At 33.8% G+C, this 20,818-nt stretch overlaps 1 protein-coding gene across 3 annotated transcripts in view; it reads right to left on the bottom strand.

Annotated features, from left to right (window-relative positions):
* LOC126920503 (uncharacterized) overlaps positions 1–20,818 on the bottom strand; it is a 174,507-nt gene that overhangs the window by 100,898 nt on the left and 52,791 nt on the right. For all 3 annotated transcript variants that reach the window (XM_050730974.1, XM_050730975.1, XM_050730973.1), the window contains one exon: positions 3,363–3,505. In XM_050730974.1, coding sequence (XP_050586931.1) covers positions 3,363–3,505 — 143 coding nt within the window. The remainder of the gene's footprint in view (positions 1–3,362; positions 3,506–20,818) is intronic.

Here is a 20,818-nt window from a genome sequence, read left to right as displayed (position 1 = left end):
TATATTTCTGTAGAGTAATTAAAATAGTTGTTAAAAGTAGCAGTATAAATCTTGGGAAATGAAGAATAGAATGTACGAAAGAAATTATTGTGTGTAGTGAAAATGCGATGCAATGCAATTTGAAAGAAATTGCTGAATTTAATTTTCTTTTTTTGTTAAGGTAAGATATTTCGTAGCAAAAAAATGTGGAGTTTCTGTCGACAAGACGATAAGAAGATGTATTCGTAGCATAAGACTTTGTAATATAAAGGTTGGGAGAATCCTTAGGCAACAGGTAATAGGTGTTACGTAGGATGATGTGAGAAAAAGTGAGAAAGTTTGAAGAGTTTTGTAATTTTTTCCCGCAAGCTAACTTTCCCAGCGAAAAATTACCCGAGAGATTGTTATAAGTGATAAGAAAAGAGATATAGCTTCGATCTGAAGCTTTTCCACGAAGAAAAGAGAATAAACGAACTAGGAAATTTTCTTTGCAACGATTTCACAACTTATCAACTTGAAAACTTTAAATAACTAATTAAGAGAAAAATCTTAACGTACGTCAAAAGAATAACAGAAATTGAAATTAGAATCACCATCGAAACTATCTCTTGCACAGTACAAATATTCGAAGAAACTTCTTCAATTTCTACTAGAAAATTAAATTTTTATTCGTTTTTTTTTTTTGGTTCCTAAATTAATCTATCTATATGCAAAGGGAACTTTAATTATCAATTTCATTGTGGAATATTTAATTAAAAAATAAATTAGAGGCAGAGAATACCAAAAAAGAATTTATTTTAATCTATTAGCCGGGAAACAAGAGTTAACTTATAAATTCTAATTCTAAGATTCTGATTATAAGAAACGTCCCACCTCTTTACGTGTCGTTTCAATTTTATTTATACAAATAAATTGTACCATACCTTTATCAAAGCTTATTAAATCTTTCATGGTAACTTAAAAAAGAATTCTACGATTCTAGAAATGTGTTGACAGATTAAAGGTAACATTTTTTTTTTAATAAAAAATATAATACAGATTAATTATATCTTAATATTAATAAATTATACTAAAACTGGGAAAGATGTTGATTTAGAGTTTCTATTAAAATAAGCAAAATACAGGGTGCTTGAACAAAAGAAGATCAGAAGAAAGATATCCAAAGAAATAAGATTAAAGAATCTTAGCCAGAAACGAGTTGGGCCAAATCGAAGCACGATCAGGAAACAAACGAACGTTCGTTTCTTCCTGATACTCCTTTTAAACTTCGGTTCAGCCTTTATTTTTATCGAGAATCAGTTAACAATAACGGGAATTGGCTTTTTCTCCAACTTTCATTTATTCCCCTAGTCTGATTGTAAGACGCGAAACTAGAATGCTGCAAGAAGTTTTAAAAGCTACAAGAACAAAGGACAAAGTTGTCGGGAAGTTGGCCATGTTTCTTCGTAAAATTCTGTATGCTCGAACGAATGAACATTTCAAGCAGCGCCGGATAAACTAAAATTGGAAAGCAAGGCAAACAAATGGCATAAAACAGCCTAATTAATTAAACGCACACTGACAACCTGCGCAACTAGAAATTACGAGATTCTCTTTGCTTTCAGACATTCTACGAAATTAATCGATCAGTTTCGTCGGTTTATTTCTCCTTTGACTTTGTGTATCTCTGCAGCAATTTATTCGATTACCACTAAATACATGTGCAAAATTTATTGACATTAATTTTCAATTCCGTTTTATGTCTTTCTTTGGTTATTTAAAATATTCATAATTAATACCTCTATGAAGATTATAAATAAATATTCTGCCACTTGGAAAACATAGCTTGGGTAGATGGAAAAAATAACTCGGTAGAAAGAAAAATACAAAAATATATAAAATTACCGATACTCCATTCCGGATATTTTATACGTCTTTGTATACTACATTCTCTTCTATAGAGCATATCGATATTCCATTTTAGATATTTTATACATTTTTATATACTATATACGTTTTGTGCATTTTTATCTTCAAATTTATCCTACATGCATAAAAATTCACGGTTTAGTGATCACTATTGATAAACCTTTGGTTTAGCTCAGATATACAAAATTTCGGACGATGGGATTTTTAACCTTGCTGTATTTTTTGTGTCACTTTCAACTCCCTCGTGTTTCACTGTTATCAGCAATTTTTTATGTTCGAAGAAAATAGGAGAGAATCGTTGCCAACAAATTTAATTTTTCACATAATTCACGTTCATGCTAAAGTTCTTCTTAAAACAGTGAAAATTCTTCTTCCTGCCAAAAGTGAAATTTCACGGTAAAATCGTTAGAAGAGAGTAAAACTGTTCAAAAGATAGAATACATTTAATTGTATCAAAAATGGAAACTTTAATTGCAAATCCTCTGATGGAATTTGGCCCACTTTTTGTTCTGTTCCATTTTGTTGTTTACCCGAATTTTGCAATCTGGCTGCCTGCGCATCACAGTTAATCTAGTTTAGTGCCTGGTGCATATGACATTTCTGCATCACGGAGTTATTCGAAACTTCTACAAACTCCGTAGTTCATACTGGTAGTTGATACTTTGGTCACCGAGTATCATATTCGAAATTAAGCGGCTAATTCAATTACCAGGCCGTTATTTGCGTCATTTTCCCAACAATTTTACAGTCAGTCAATAAAACAACGAAGCGAACAACAGATGCTTCCCAGTTCCACACCACGAAACATTTCTAACGATTGTTGTATGAATGTTTTCAGATGTGCGTATAATTGGTGGGTGAAATCTCTTAATTAGCAGGAAATTAATATTTGAGATAAGAGACGGTAGATGTTAAAACGCATTACCGTGAATATTTTCTTTAACGTTTAATTCGAAGCTTCTATGTAAATTCAAATTGTCTGATTTCCTGAAAAATTAAAATACGCACGACGTAAATATTGTTTTTCAACGTATTTACAATTCCAGATAGAAAATTATGATCTTCTACTTGGAAGAAAAAAAAAAAAGAAATTTGCATGACAACATTTTATTTCTGGATTTCAATGTTTACCGATGGTGGAAAAATTATTTGTCTGTGAAAATTACAAAATCATACGATCAAATTTTACGTAGGTTTAATCGCAATGCTTCGTACAAAAACTTTTTATGAAAATTATAAATCTACATGATAAAACCTTATTATATACCCCCCCCCCTCCAAAAAAAAACTTAAAAATTCTTTCTTTCAAGAATGGAAATTGGTTGGTAAAACTCGATAGCAATTTTTCCTCAGATGAAACTTGCACTGTTCCGGAGAAAAATGGGCCAGATATTCCGTAGATTTAACGATGAAAAAATTGGATTGAGGGATGAGACTGACGCACCGTACGGAATAAAAAATCGAACTCAAATTACCTTGGGTGCTTCTTGCTACGACCAACTCAACCAGACCACGTGCCTTCTGAAGAATCGAGATTGCCTGTTCATGAGAGATGTTCGAGTCTAGTGGTTGTCCATCTATCGCCAATATCTGATCTCCCTCTACCAATCGGCCATCACTGGAACAGAGCAGTTCAAGGTTTAATGAGAGAAATCGTCTGAATTGCTCGATCAATTTCAAGTTGTCATAAAAATGCTCCCATATTATACTTTTATATTAAAAGCACAAGCTTTGCCATTTCTTTTTAATTCTTTTAAGGTTTACCTTGTATCTTTCAAACATTTCTTGGTCAACTATCAAATCATTCTTAATAGAAATGAAAGAGTATGTACAAAAATAAGGGATTTTTTAAGGAAAGAGAGAAATTGCTATGTCTCGAAGAGTTCGAGCGTCAAAGTGACGAGAATTAACTGGCCTTCTTCAGCTGAAAAGTTTATGTCGTTATCTGAAGAAAATCAGATGTTATTACTGTTCGATGCTCGTAATTACTATGATTGTCTTAATACGTGGAAATAAATAAAACAAGTTACGTTAAACGATATGAAAAATATAATAGGAAGAATAATAATCTTTCTGTTTAAACGTAAACCTTTATAATTTTGTGACTTGGTAACTCATAATGTTATTAACTTTAAAAAGTAATATTATAAAAGACATATACAATTTATAATAACTTAATTATAAAATAATATATTTGTACGATTCGTACACGTTACAACCTTACTGTAATTTGATAAATAATAATGAAGGAAATAAATTCCACAGGACGATAAGGTAAAATCCAATAAAACGCATAATGGTTTATCGGAATATCGAAGATTTTATCAAACGAAGTTATTGCGATGCTTTCGAGGAATGCAAAGGAACCATATGTCGCATCAGAAGCGCTTAATATTACGCTCAGCGTCCGGTTTTCTACTAAACGGAATTTCATCGAACCGATTCGCTAATACATTCCCAGAGCCATTAGATTCTATTAACCGGACTAATTGAGATGGTCACGGTTAAACCTGCCGCATTTACATACCATTTCTCTGCAGCTGCGACGCAAATTGATTGTGATCATCGTTCGTTAAAACGCGTTCCGATTAAAAGCCAATTAGAACGTGAAGAATTGTACACTTTACGAGGAAATATTATTCAAAGCACGCAGAAACCTCATTAATAACATTATAACAGATAAAAAGTGAGAATTTATTATTATATTTCACAAGTGTAATTAAAATCACCTAATTTCGACATAATTCCACAAAATTCGATGCAATTACAATCTTATATGAAATTTAACGTAAACTACAATTTTCTACATTACATATATCATGTTCTAAGGGATAGAAATCTTAATACAATAGGACTAAATATTAACTACATATTTTATAAAATACGTACAAGCGTTTACACGTTCGATTTTTCAAATCGAAATGATAATTCTAAACTACGAAGAATAAATCAAATCTCCCATTCAATTCAAGTCGAACTTCGATCGAATAACTTCGTTATTCCGTTTCATTCTGCACAATGTTACCTCTGCATTCGTTCCTATTCTTTCTAGGTCTAAAATTAATTAGTGTTACAAAACGAAAGATAGCATCATTCCTGCGTATATCACCTCACGTTTTCCGCTTCAAACAGATGGATAAAACGAAGGACGACGTTGTAAAGAAAAGGAAAGGGGGAAAAACGTTTAGATAACAGAATGTTTGAACAGTGAAGGATTCCGATAACAGTGATTCCACTGTGCCTCGTCTGTCACACGGTCGGTCGCAATCTGTCACGAAATCTGAAGTTCAAAAGCGAAAATCAACGTGACAAGACAGACCGTCAGGTGATCCCCGACAGTATACGAGCCGTAAGTTTTTTGGAACCTGTCCAGCTAGTATGGTGCCCTGTTCACGCAGGTGTGCCTCCGTTAACGATTTTCTCTACTTCGGAAATATTTTCAACGGATTCTCGTTACAACTAATTCCCCGCTCCGATTGCCACGATTTTATCCTTTTTTTTTTTGCGATGGATAAATAACGATAGACGCTTAACTTTCTTATTAAATAATAGCAAATAGAACGCTGAAACAATATCAAGAAATTAAACATGATGGACATAAACAAAAGTATACAAATATTTAATCTTATCGCGTACGATTAATGAGACTTTTATTATAATATTCAATATACGAATCTTGTATTATCTATGGTTCCGAACGAACTAGATGGCGAGTCTTAAATCTTGTAATAAACTCGTAATGAATTTTTTAACCTACATTTTGGAACACCATTATAGTTACACAAATAGTAAGATGATAGACGTTGATCGACGTTTCATGTTTTCAGATGCTCATCGATACTATTTACTCTACGATACACGAAAGCTCACAATCGTCGTAACGATGGTTTGACGTGTAACGAATTTATAAAAATTGCACACGCCTCAACAGTCGAAAAAAAGTTACGAAAAAAAATAAATAAATAAAAATTCAAAGATATATATATATTCACGTTCAAGAACGATACGTTACGAAGCTTCTCCAGATTTTCCTATTCTTTGAATCCTTTTTTCCAATCCAGGTTTCTTCTGAACGTACTGTTCGTTCTCATAAGCTCACGTTGATACCGTAGGATGGAAACGAGCTCATTAAACAAGAATAATGATCCCATTTCAGGAAAATCCAACGAAACGTCATTATCCGCGTTCATCGATCCATCGATAAACGGGTCGAGAGTATTCTCTCGCAAGGGGTAGAAGCTTCGCCCTGGTAAAGGGTATTTAGTAGGCCGGATAGCGGTTGCGTTACCTAATTTCCGGCAAAGCGAATTTCACTGGCTCTGCTAACGACACGGTGTGTCACGATCACGCTAACCCATGGCCTGAATTTTCATGGATCAAAGGAGCGCCGATCCGTGACACGATTCGCGCTGTGTTTCGGATTTCATGCCTGCCACACTCGCTTTGGGATGTTTCCCGTGTACACCTGTTATATCGTTGAATCTCTCTTGTCAATTTCAGATTGCCAAGGAAAATTATGTTTAACCTTGCCATTGTGTTCTCCAGCCGTACCCTGTTGCTTTAACAAAGTGCCTGTTCCTGAAGGTTTGTTTCACCCAAGGGAACCTCTTTTGCCTTTGATAAAAATTGTCAAAGAATTTATCTTGATATCGCGAGTCTACTGAAAATGAAATAAATCCGGTTTGGAAAATATTAAAGGGGAATCTGTGTTTCAATATTGTGTAAATTCTTGATAAAATTTCTATAGGATTTGTAAGATATTATTGAGAAAATTCTTGTAGCTTTGAGAAGCATTGTTGGAGGCATCTTTCTGAATTTTAAAATAAGCACGTTCTACAATATTATGTCAAATAGTCCTCAAACATCTTGTCTTTAAAATCTCTTCTAAAATCGAGTCGCGTGTAAAATACGCTAGAAAATATTTCCAAATATCAAAATTATCGTACAACAGTAATTAAACACTCTTGTCTAATCAATATTTCCCCATTACTAGATAAGTGAGTTTACTGAATAGATACAGCCGAAAAAATATGTATCCTTTATTTTTATTTCTTAGCAAATATTATTTTCGTCCCAAGAATCTCCTCTAAAATCGAATCAAACCACAAAATATCTCACCAGAGACCCAACTCTCAGTAGCATTTCCAACTACTAAGATTATCACATCGTAGTAATCAGTGTCGACGAAAATAAAAAAGATCGGTACCATGATATTTCAATTTCGTATCGCAAGTGCCGAGAGAGGCCTGACATTTGTTACTGTAAGAACCTTTCCTGTGACCTAAGAATAGTGCTCGCAATGCGGCGTATAGGAAGGAGAAGAGGAAAAAGTGATACGCTACCCTAAGCTTCTTCGGCCGCGACTCGTAAATTATAAATGGCAAGAATATTGCGAGGCAGGTTTCCTCGGCCACGGAGGGTGCTTTCAACAGTGTAGCATACAGAAACGACGAGTGAGCCCGCTGACAGAACACAACGTGGTTCCACCGATGGTAGCAGAAGGATCACGTTAGAATTTTAAGATCGCCGCCAAACATAACCTGTCAGGACTACAACATGTGTCAGCAAGTTTACGAAACGACCGAAACATCTGTTATATCTGAATATTTTCGACATGCATGTTGATTCTTGCTGTGTTGCACGGTGCAGGAATCGAAAATGTTGAACAGCGTTGGTATACTGCAAGCAAATGTTCATCCTCAATTTCTTTTTTTTTTTTTTTAGATATATACAAAGAATTCGTATTTTTATTGAGACAAACGCTCAAACGTTTGAATAATGCAAAGGAATAAAAACGTTAAAAATAAATAAAGAAATAACGAAAGGAATATACCAGAATTTTTTCGAACTTTCTGAAGAACTCTCGAAACTTTTAAATTATTTCTTAGAATTCTGTTAGATTTATAAATTTTCTCAGCGATGCTTGAAATATAAAAAATTCCGAGAAATAAACACTAAATTTCTCCAATGAATAAATTAACTATTTAGATCGGCTGAAAATTACAATAAATCAAACAGGATTATACCATATACCAATGTTCGATATGCCGATTTCGTTTTCTCTGTTAGCAATTTCCATAATTGCAATTGCACGTGAATTTTATGACAGCGTAAATATAACTCGTGCAAGTTTCAAAGAATAAATCAATAATTGTACATTTTGCTGTGGAATATCACTGTGGAAACCCAATTACGTTACACTGACATCGATGAGAATTCAACGAGCTCCAACGACGTGATTGATTTAAACCAATCCCAATGTTTTTCGAGAGGTAACAATGCGTTCGATGATTAAACCTCGCCTTTCTTGTGCTCCAGCAAAATTGATGATCAAGACGGAAGCCATCCCTGGCGAACAGTTTAAACGAAAGTTTCATCGACTTTTTCTATCGATCTCGTTATCTAAATCGATACAATGGGGTTCATGTTCTTATCAATATTTTTGTCTAATTATTAATATAAAAAGTTAGATATTCTTCGTATAAAAAATGTGGGAGAAGATAAAGAATACTATAACTAAATAAATATTCCGTAATTCCTATAAAATATTAATTAAAATAAAATAACTATATATTCTACGTGTGAAATAAATATAGAACAACTGTACAGAAAAATTGTTTTACTTATTAAGTATTATACAAAATATTATACTTTAAGTATTTTATATACTTTGCCATATGCGTTCTGTGTATTCTTGCAGCTTCAAATCTGCAGTAATAATATGACTTTCGTTTAAAAAACAAGGAATTCTGCCTGAAAAGAAGCCGAATAGCCTTGAAATCAACAATACTACTACCAGCAAGTAAAAATTTCACCGATCACGAGACCGTTTACCTTGAAACAGTTGCCCGCTGAGAAATTTCGTCCCGTCACGAACGACAATGGAAACATTTGGAATGGTCAAGTTAAATGGGCCACCCTATATAACCAGAACTTGTACCCCAAACTAGCCAACACTTCTATGGCAATTCAATTATGCATTCGTCGTGCTTCAAGCGAGATATCATCGCGAACAGACGGCACGAGACATGTGTAATCATTCATACGTTAACTAGTCAACGCTCTGACCTAATCCAAATATAACCATTAATTATTGACTATGAATTTGACACGCTGATACGTTACGCGTTTTGATTATGCTTATCGTAAAAAATCCTGAGAATTGTACTAAGCAATCTATGACCAAATGTTCCAGAGAAAGAATAAAAGGTACCAGCTATGTAAATATGAAACCGGAATTTTTGTATAGAAAATACACGTTTATTGTATGAAAATGATTAAAAATATTTATCAGCTAGGGCCATCCTAGGGCAAATTCCGGTTTCATTACAGACCAGACACACCACAACTACTCCACAACTCCGGTACAACTCCGGTACAGCTCCGGCACAACTCCGGCACAACTCCGGCACAACTCCGACACAACTCCGGCACAATTCCGGCACAACTCCGACACAACTCCGGTACAATTATGATATAAGTAACGAAATTTCGAAGTTGAAAACATAATTCTACGACACTTATGTATGCAGTTAATAAATAATATTTAATAAAATACTGTTATATAATGCTGTTGTGAATTCCCACGTAGCTTAGAATTCCTCTTCAGGAACAACTCATTTTTTTTTTTCTAGAATTCTTCTCTTCATACCACTACAATGCTTTTTTCTTCTCTTTCTATTCTCTCGTACTTTTTCTTTTTATTCTAATGGTATAGCATTCTTATGGTATCTACTGTTTGGTATTCTATCGATACTGCAAGTTGACTTTTTCATTTCTTTGTTACTTTTTTTGCTGCTAGAATTCCCCCCTTCCTAATCCATTACACATTTTTCTATCGCCCCTTTTGTTTTCCCTTTTTATTTTTCTCGTCATTCTCTCTATTGACAGAATTCCTTGTACAGTGCCATTTCGCTGCTGTTTTTCATTACTAGAATTCCTTGTACAGTGCCATTCTGCTGCTTTTTTCATTATTAGAATTCCTTCTTTAGTACCCAAATATCGTTGCTTTTTATTACTCTAACTTCTTGTTCCTTAGAAGACCTTAGGTTTCTCTCGATGCTAGAATTCCCTCTGGAATCTGCTCTCAAGATAGAAATACTTCCCGAATGTACACATTTTTCTACGTCTCAATTCTATCACGGGAAAACGCTGGAGGCTACTCAAGTGATAAATTATTTCCTCCACTGATTCATGATGGACAATGTCAACGCTGCTTATATCAACCTTGAACTTACAAAAATGTCTCAGGTTATCGTCAAGGATAATTTTGAAGAAACTGAATATTTTAATAACTGTGGTCGCAAAGGATAAAAGTCATTGACGAGTAAAAGATAGGGTAGTATGGAAGAGCAACATTTTATGTTTATTGGAAATTTCTCTTTTTCAATGCAGAATCCTTTATTTTTACCCTTTTAAATCTTTTAATAACCGTTCAATAATTAATAATAATTTCGATACATAATTTTTGCAAAAAGATATTAAGGTGTCTTAAAGTTATTAAAATGAATTAATATAGTTTAAAAATTACTATATTGAGATTAATCATTGTACAGTAATATATCTTTTTGTATTAGGTTGTCAGAAAAGTTTCTTTCGTTTCATAAGGTGATAATAGATGAACAACAATTTCTGTTTTATATTATTTTATTGAATTAGGTGTGATCCATTTCGTTCTATTTCTATTATTATGTTCGTAAATAATTCAATGTAAAACGAAAAACATTGTGCGTCTATTATTTCCTAATAAAACGAAAGAAACATTTCGGACAACCTAATATCATTAATGTAATAAGACGTAGAAAAATTAGGGGAAGAATGTCTACAAATCTCTATAATATCTAATCACGTATGCGAATTTTGATTTCCATTCCAAATCTTCCTTCATTAATGTAATCCATTTTAATTGAAAATTCCTTCAAATGAAACCCGACGTAAAAGGTTTGTGCAAACGTTTGCGATATCGATTTGCCAGAGCACACCTGATATTACAGAACTTTTCCAATTTAAAGCGTTTCCGTTCAAAAATTATCTGAAAACCTACTCAGTCTACAATAAAAAAAAAAAAAGAAAAAAAAACAGAAAATTACGTACTCCAGCAAAATTATGTACTGCGTCGTCAGAAAGAAAATAACATTGTCACGAGAAAATGGCATAAAAACAAAACAAATTATTCCACAGAAATTCCAGGATGTATTCACGACGCTCGTAATAAATCAAACTATGCAAACTCCATAAATTTTCTTGACAACAATATTTTTCGAATCGTAAAGTTCCATTCTTAATACCTTGAGTTTCGAGAGAATGAAATGCCATTTCTCTTAGCAGTATAAGTAGCAAAACACGAATTATACTTTCCAGAGACAACGTGGCTCAATACTCTGACAGGATGATCCATCAACGTCCATAATTCAATATGGCAACATAATGTGCCGCTTATAGTGATATCAAACCATGAATCGTCTGCCCTTAATCCTTCCAGAAGCGACACTGTTCCTTCGACGAATATCGTTTTTCCGATAAATCACCCTCGTGAACCTTGTTTCACATCCGGCCACCCTTTCTGATCCAAGTCTCTGAACAAGTTTGCAGAATAATATAATACGTACATAATACGCACATAAATACGTATTTTGCTGTTGATGAAATATAGAATATTAAAAACCTTTGTCTTCCAATGAAGCGTTTATCTTAATAAACATTTTCATTTCTACGGCATAAAATTTTTCTTATCGCATAAAAGTATCAATAAATGATACGAAATGCGGTATAACTGCTTGAATCTAATTAATCGATGTAGAAATGTTACAATAAATACAATAATGTGAAATATCTTTTGTAGCTACGATAGCCTTAACAATTCCAGAGCTACGAAACTTTAAATTATAGAATTCGAGAACTTCAAAATTCCAAATCTTAGATTTTAAAGGCATCGAATCTCGGATTTAAGAATCTCAAGATTTCGAAATATGACGCTTCAACATTCGAGAGATTTGGAATTTTTAATCTTACAACCAGGGAGCTCTGAAATCCTTTACCTTAAAGTTCAAGTCCTTTGAACACCCGAATCTCGAATAAAATGTACAACATTCACTGCCATATTATCAAATTTCTGTAATCGTAAGAAGGTGCTATTAGATGATATAAAATTTAATATACTCTGATATGTTATTCATCGTTGAACAAAGAACACTTGGAAGGAATTCCGATGCGATTGATTATTTCTAATAGATCAACTACAATCGTTCATCGAACCATCTGTAAATAAAATCACATAGCCTGAGTGTGGCGTTTCAAATATTCCGAACGATGAACAATACTCGCGCACATCTTCAAATAGATACCTGTGCGCAAAAATCTATTGCGTCTAATATACAATCGCATCTTAACAATAAACCTTTATAAGCTATTTTCTGTGCATGACAAACTGAACTTGCAGACTGCTTCTTTTAAAACAAAGCGTCAGAAGAGAGGAAATCGTCGATAGAAGTCGTGTGTACAATTCAGCCAAACATAAACACTTCACTGGCATGGATGCACGAGCGAGGATTGGCTATACATAGGTGAAAATTCGTTGATGCCAGTTCTCGTTTCTTGTCCCACGACTACAGATTAGAGTGTCTAAGTTGCTAAGCTCTACCACCGTGCTACACCGATTAAGGATCAACCACCTCTGTGAAATCTGTGAAGTAGTAGTGAAATCTGGTAATTGGCATCCAGTTTTCCATAGATTGATCTTTACGTCGTTTAACATTTACGCTATTTCGACATTATCTAATTAATCTGAGAAACGATGCCGAGCTGAGAACTACTCTAACAGAGTCTGAATCTACACTCCAAAATTGCAAAATTCTTTTAGGAGTCTTTTGTTGATCTAAATTGGACTGGAAACTCGTGGAGGAACGACATAGGCTGTCGCAATAACGTCGTAAGATGCGTGCATCTTAGTTTTAATTAATTATAAAATAGATAAATACACTTACTTTTAATTTTGTAAAGTTCTATATAGTCGTTCTATGGGACGGGGGATGGATGTTGCATAGTATTTTTCTTTTAAATTTCTGATGATCCATTTAACCATTGTACGAGTGATAAATGGTGATATATGTTGCGCGGTGTACACTTGCTTTTAATTTTGTAAAGATCCATGTAACCGTTCTGGGAGATTGATGGCGCGTGGTGTATGCTCACTTTCAAGTTTTAGATTTAAGTATTAGTTTTAACCCTCAGTTTAGACAGCCAACATCGCGTGTATCTTATCTTTAATTATCTTAATAAATTGTTACTATTATTACAATATACTTAGTAAATTGTCAGTAACGTGCTGGGTGCCGAGAGATAACGAACGTCGTGGGATGCGTGTGTTTAGTTTTAATTAATCTTCAGATAAATACAGCGACATCCAAAATTGTTGCAACACCCTTTGAAACCGAATAACTTTCCTAAAATTAGGTCAAATTGTCTTGGGTCTTCTTTTTCTTTTTGAGAAGTTAGACAGATTACTTTACTAAATTACGTATAAAAAAATGTTTGAAAAAATTGCAACTGGTCGAAATCGAGAAGAAAAAAGTAAAAGTCATATTTTCCGATTTTCTTTTTTATTTGGCCTTGAAACGAAGATTTAAAGAACACATTTTGAACATTTATATCTGTTACACAGATGCTGAATATTTTATTGACACTGGTTGATGGGGAAACAAGCTACGGACATCGAAATATGTAGATTTTAGGTCGAAAGTCGTGAAAACGTAACTAGTAAGGCTACGATTTAATGTACCTTAGGTTAGTATCTATCTAGTGTCTATCTTTAGCTTACCTTTATACCTTTAAGTTGGTCTTAGTTGTAAGATCTATATTAAGTTCATTTTAGGCCCCATTGTTGGACGTCGAGGGACAACGAGGAACTTATCTTTTGTTTCAAGTCTTAGTTTTAAACCTTAGTCTTAAGTCTTAATTTTAGGTCTTAACCTTAAGTCGCGTCATTAGTCTTAAGCTTGAGTTTCGATATATTAAGTTGTCCCAAAAGTTTCTTTCGTTTTATAAGGAAATAATAGATGCACGACATTTTTCACATTATTTTATTGAATTATGTATGATCATAATAATAGAGATAAAACAAAATGAATTATACATAATTCAATAAAATAATATTAGACAAAAAATGTTGTGCATCTATTACTTCCTTATAAAACGAAAGAAACTTTTGGGACAACCGAGTATTTATGAAGATCGATGTATTTGACCGACGTATTCATCCACAAAAGCAAGTTTTTGGCGACGTTTTTGCTCTTTTCGTTGGCCTTTTGCTCTTCCCATTGCACGTATTTTGTCTGTTCGAGCTATCATTAAATTGTGTTGCAAGTTTCTAAAGCAAAAGTACGTGAAAGTATAGTTATATACTTCGCTTCCGATTACAGAATAGTGTTCTCTGTTCAATTTGTAACTTCATACAAGACTAGTTCGAATTCAAATCGCTATATTGAATCGATAACATCGCATGTGATAGAGAAATGGTAAGGGAGTCAAATGACCCTCGAACGAAAATGCATAGAATGTCACATCTATTCTGTTCTTAATCAATGGTTAGATCTATGTTTTACGTACAATAAATTATCTTCTACTTCCGTCTGTATGCAATAAACTAGATATATATTTAAGGAAAATTACTTCAAAGATATACAAGTTTCTATTGTTCGACAAACTGAATAAAATATCTCAGTCGTAACTTAAAGAACCATTTCAAACGAAACCTTCCACGTTTCTTACTTCTGTTTCATTCCTTTTGTATTATTCCATTTCGCTTTAACGACGGATTTTAAATTACGCGCCAATTTAATGCACTGTTTATCTACGAAAACGAAGAATAGTAAAAGATGTTATTTCAAAGATAATAGACACATAGAGACTAAGTAAAAAGATCTAAAATACCATTTAAATGAAACTTTCAAAGTAGACTAGCCTTTTTACGGTTTCCACTTTATTCACTTTGCATTTCTTTTATTTTCTTTTCAAACTGCGCGCCAATTTAATTCACTATTTACGTTAAGAGAACAGACGATGTTAAAAAAGAAAGTTATCCAAAGGAAATGTGAGATTCTACGGTTCGACAGACTGAATAAAGATTGCCAGTTACCATTTTAACCTCTCAAATTAAATTACACTTTTATGTCTCTCTACTTCTTTATTTCCATTTCAAAATACGCGCCAATTTAATTCTCTGCTGCACGTTCGCTAAACGAATTAAGAACATTTATTTTCAACGTATTCGAGCTATCATTATTAAACGAACTGAATAGAAATCTCAATTCTTGTTTATTATTCAGTTTGTTGATAAATGTGTCAAAGCATTATTCTTCTTATTCTAACTTCCTTTCATACATTCTTCTTAACTAAAACGCTTCACTCCTTAAATATTCCGTACTACCATGACTCGTTATGGCTTATATTACGTAAGTTATACACTTTAGCACAAAAATTGTGTGATGAATGAAACTCATCGTTTCGATACAAGCGACGAAGCACCTGATCATTTATATTCGTCACTTTTGCTACAACAATGAAGAATATATACTATATATTCAACATCTGCACCAAAAACTTTTGCTAAAGACCCGTAGAAAAATCAATCATGGAAAACTAGTAATATAGATGTGCAAATATCAACGCAAAGTAATATCGAATAAATAATACTTTGTTTCTAAACTAATGAACAGCGCAGCGATAGTTATCAAGGTGGAGCAATTTGTACTGGATTAGACGTAAAGTTGCACACGGTCGATATCGTTTAGAGGCGTGCTCAATTGGTTTACGTTGTCGGTTTGGAAATGATTAGTATGAAACTGATCACGGAAATAATTAATCCTGCCGCAGTACGATCTACCGCATTCCTGGAGCGCGGTTACGCACACGCGTAACCGAATTGATTCTGTTGCTATAGCCACTCATTAATCGAGATCGATGAACTGTACCCCTTAACGATCGTAATTTGACTCTATAGCTACGGAGAATATCCACTTTTACACAAATTTTGCTCGGCCAATTTTTATCCACTGAATCGTAGAATATTTTAAAAATGTATCTTCTTCTGAGAAAATTAAACGTGTAATTTTAATATTCCAAATAAAACTGGTGGATCGTTTCAAGAGCACACGGAAGAATCTCGTGATTCCATTTCTATTTGGTTCTTTTCACGTTTGATTTTCATTATGACATAGTTGGAAAAGTAGAGTAGAAATAGAAAAGTGAAGTCAAAGGTCAGCTATTTAAAAGTTTCTGGCTTCTGTGGCGATAAAAAAAAATTGTTGCTTTCCGTCAGCAACCAAAAAATATACTACGTGAGTACATTTTTAAATATTCAACGGCGCTTTAAACGAATTTAGAATAATTGTATATTCTATTTTTAGAGCGTCCTGCGGCATTTTATGCATTTATATGAAATTTAAAAATGCAAAGGTGAACAGAATTAATTATATTTTTTTAATAGGTCGACCTAGTCTCACGAAAACGTAAATTTGTATAAAAAATTCTACTTACACCTAACAATCGGTAAAATATATGTATCGGATAATTTCAGTCTAGACCATCAGACGTTACTATAATATCATCCTAGTTGAAAATATCCTGGGAACAAAATCGTTCTAACGTCTCGCGAACGTGTTCTGTTCATACTGTTTCCGGCTGAATGAAAATCCTCTATAACGCGGGTGCAGTTTCCTCCGTGAAAAGTCGTCGAGATTTTATCGTACAGCGACCGTGCCACCCAGGCGCAGAACGCTCGGCTCGCTTTACAGAAACATTGTGCACGTTGATGTAAGGAAAAAGGAGTTGCGACGTGCGAGCAAAGACGGATAGAAGGGAAGAAAAGAGGGGAATATTTAACAGGGTGAGCGTGGACGGGTGAAAGGCAGCGTACGTGAATGAATAAAGGGCAAGAGAAAGGAGATTTATTGCACGACGCCAAGTGCGGTACACCTTGTGTATGCTAAGGGCGGAATAATGAGCCACCAGTGAAATTATTCGGATGAATGGACAGCCGAAAATTTGCCTGCAACATCGGAAACAGCGGATTGCAGAGTTTATATTGTGACATTGAGTGAGCGAATGAATGTGGGATATCCTGTTGCAAAAGGTCGGATGGAATTTTTAAATCTTTCGCGGTTTGAATCGCCGACTGGTTACCTCGTCTCTTGAATATAGCATAAATTCTTATATCGTTGGAAATACGAGGGTATAAAATTTTGTTGAACGTTTCTTTTATACTTTACAAGATAAAATTATGTGAAATTCTGGTAATAGCGAAGGCTAAGACGTGAAGAAAAATACCGAAGTCTTTGAATTTCTTTTTTTACAATGGCTATTTGAAAAATTCGAAACAATTTTCAAATTTGCTCACGCTTATAGATCGCATTGACTTTGTAATTCAAAAGCTGCCTATGTTCGAGTACAACGCGACTTCAAACAATGTTGCAGACCGATATCGTTCCCAATTCGACTTGCCATCGTGGTACCGTCCAAGATAGAACTTATAAACAGCCTTACGTAAATAGAACCCATTAATCTTCATTCCTGTATATTCCAAGAAGTGTCCAACGTGCACTTTGTAATCGCCATTAAGCTTTCGATGGAAGCGTGTAAGAATAATATTCATTGAAAACCACGAAAGGAGTAGCTAAATATAGCGAATATTGTCGAGTCTGGATATTATTTATATTCTTCAAATTTTATTCAGTTGTTTTCGAAACTTAAATTTGCTTGGAACATGTAACAAATAATTAAAAAATCTTAATTTCTGAGGAAGTGAAGAATTTTAAATGCTATAACTATAATAGAAATTGATAAAATACTAAGAGATAATATTATTCACGCCAAAACTGGTAAAAATATTTACCTAAATTATATAAATTTTGTAAAATATTTTTTAAATTTAAAACAAGCAAAGGAATTTAGCTAAATTGTATAAATTTTGTAAAATATCTTTTAAATGTTTATCGTATTCGCTTCCTTTTTTTAAAATTTGCTTAGAATTTGCTTAGAATTTATTTTGAAATTCTAATGCTTAGAAAAGCAACAAATTTGAATATTACAACCGTAACGAAATTTGATAAGAAAGCATAATGTTTCTTTTACGAGAAGTTTCTCAGTGACGAGAGTCGATTTTAATCTTTTTAAAGAATATAACGCAGTTTCTTTGTTAGTGTTTAATTACCGGATCGAAGGACAAACTCAGGCTCGTTTAATGTAGGATGTAGACATCTTTCCTTTCTTTATCTCATTAATAATTCGCGATGGCAAGAAGCTGTTATTGTACGACGATAGAAAAACCTCATCATAGGGTTTCTAAAGATTATAAAAGGCCACGAAGATGTTCAAGTAAACTGCAAATTTTAATCGTCATAATGTTTAATTGAGTGTATTTGTTCAATAATTAAATTTCTTACAATTCTCTTATCATTCATAAAGAAAGAGTAGAAAAGTTAATTTAATCCTGTAATCGTACAATTTCTTTATAATTCGAGGGATGTTATAAACGATAAATGATAAATTTATAAATGAAACTAAAATTCTCCTGAAACAAACCCATCGAATTAAAATATTTAATTGCCAGGTACCTACGAAACTATCCCCAGAAACTATCGTAAAATCTATTCAACACTCGTGTATAATTAACTAATTAACCTTTCAAATATCTCCCGTATAACTCGATCTAAAAATAGAATTCATACTTTCTCCAATAGAAGTCGTCAAATTAATGTTCGCTATCTGACAAACCAAAAACACGACACAACGAAATGAGCTCTTAGAACCTCCGCTATTTCATCATGCAGAAATAGAATTCCTACTTTCTTCGAAAGATCTCGTCAAATTAACTTCTATTATCCGACAAATAAAAAACCCAACGCAACAAATTTAATTAAATTAATTTTCTATTTTGTAACCCAAAAATAATAAAATTCATACATTCTCTGAAGCAACGAATCGAATAAATTCTCATTATCTGACAAAAGGCTATATTTAATAATTATAAAACTACCAGCGAACGGGAGCTCGCGCCTGGCACATCCTTTCGCTGTTCCAGCTGATACTGTTGCTTCCGGTCGCTATGACGGCATTCCCCCGAGATTGTTTGCCGATACAAACCGCGGTCATCCATCATTCGTACCGAGGGCACGTTCCTCGCAATGTTTGTGCCCGATTCTGTGCGTCGTCGATACACAGTCTGCCACAACTGTACCCCAAGCCGTGTCGAGTTCGAATCAATAACGAATATCTCTCTCTCTCTCTCTCTCTCTCTCTCTCTCTCTCTCTCTCTCTCTTTTCACTTCCTGCCTACTATACAGCCCCTCTATGCTAGTTTCTTCTTTTTCCTGCCCGTTATATATGCACACTCGTACAAGCCCGTTCTTACCTTGTTTTCCCCGTGACCGCGAGTTCAGCTGGTTCAAATGAGAAAAGAAAAAACGGAGAAGGAAACACGGTTGTTCATAGCATAGGAATTCGATCGTGGACGAATAAGAGTCATCGAGAGTGACTCAACGCAGGTGAAGAAAACAGACTCGGTAATTGAGCAAGTAGAATGATAAATGATGTAAGTGTCGGAAATGAAGTGTCTCAGTAGGAATAAAAAATAAATTTATGCTTCGTTCTATGCTCGCGTTATTTATCATTTGAATGCTATGTGCTTTCGGTGTTTGTCGCATTCGTAATGAGAATATATAGGGTGTAATAGAACACATGGGACCCATTTCGACAGCTTACTGTACACCTAGAAAAGTATAAAAGATAGTTTATAGAAACATATACTCTGTCTTCGTTTGTGAGAATTTTGTTGAACAGAGTAACATCTGTTGAAAATGTAGAAATACTAAGGTTCAGAATAGAACAGGCTTTTTAACAAGTTCGGGAAATACCTGGAACCATTGAGAATGTAACCGGATTCATGACAAGACGTTTGCAGGTTTGCTTTGAAATATGACGCGGTCATTTTGAAAATCTTCTGTAAAGATAATTAGATAACATAAAATCAAAATGAAAACTTCGTTACGTCTCATAAACGAAGACAGATGGGGCGTACGTTTATAGGAACCTCTTTTATGGTGTTTAGGTGTACAATCAACTCTCGAAGTGGATCACACATGTTCTATTGCACCCTGTATATATATAAATGATAAATTTTTTTGCTCGTTGATTTTTTCTCTAACTGATTATTTACTATAACATTAGGCATTAAAGATTGAAATCAGACCGAATTCTATAATTTCAGAAAAATACTGATTTACTTCCATTTGTTTATGATTTACGTCCTATTACATTTTCATAATTTTACGTAAATTCGTTCGATGATTTATCTGGATTGTCTCCAATCTATGTTAAAGCGTTAAATTGCGTGTCGTAAATGACAGTCCTACTCTTTTCGATCTCGCTGTTGACTAGGTCAGTAGGTCTGACGAGTAATCAATGCAATTAAATTTAGTATCGAAAAGATTAGACTTGCACGCAGCAAGACCATGAGTTTTTAAATGACAGATTCATACTGATCGTCATAAGAAAGCAAAGAACTCATAATTTCAACAATTTACTAATTGCAAATGCTTCGTCCATTCCTCCTTTAATCTCTCGTCGTTAATATTGATTATAAATAAAATAAACCGTTCTGTTTCGTTAAAATCAATATTAATTGAAAAGTAAATTATTAAATCAGGTACAAATTCGTTTAGCAGTCTTTGTATTTTCAAACCATTCTGTTTTTACTCTTCGATCGTCATAACTTCGAAACTACGTCAACGCTTTAACGTGCGCTAGGTCACTACATCCACGCAAACCAAATTTAATTTCGTCTAATAATCAATGTTCAAATATGCAAATAAATTAGTAATTAGTAATATGTAATTATTTTTATTTCTATATATACAATAACACAGAAGTATTCCTATAA

Source organism: Bombus affinis, chromosome 9 (assembly GCF_024516045.1).
Source record: "Bombus affinis isolate iyBomAffi1 chromosome 9, iyBomAffi1.2, whole genome shotgun sequence".
NCBI classification, from domain to species: Eukaryota; Metazoa; Arthropoda; class Insecta; order Hymenoptera; family Apidae; genus Bombus; species Bombus affinis.
The sequence above is the reverse complement of the archived record's forward strand: the minus strand, read 5'-3'. Positions and strand labels throughout refer to the sequence as shown.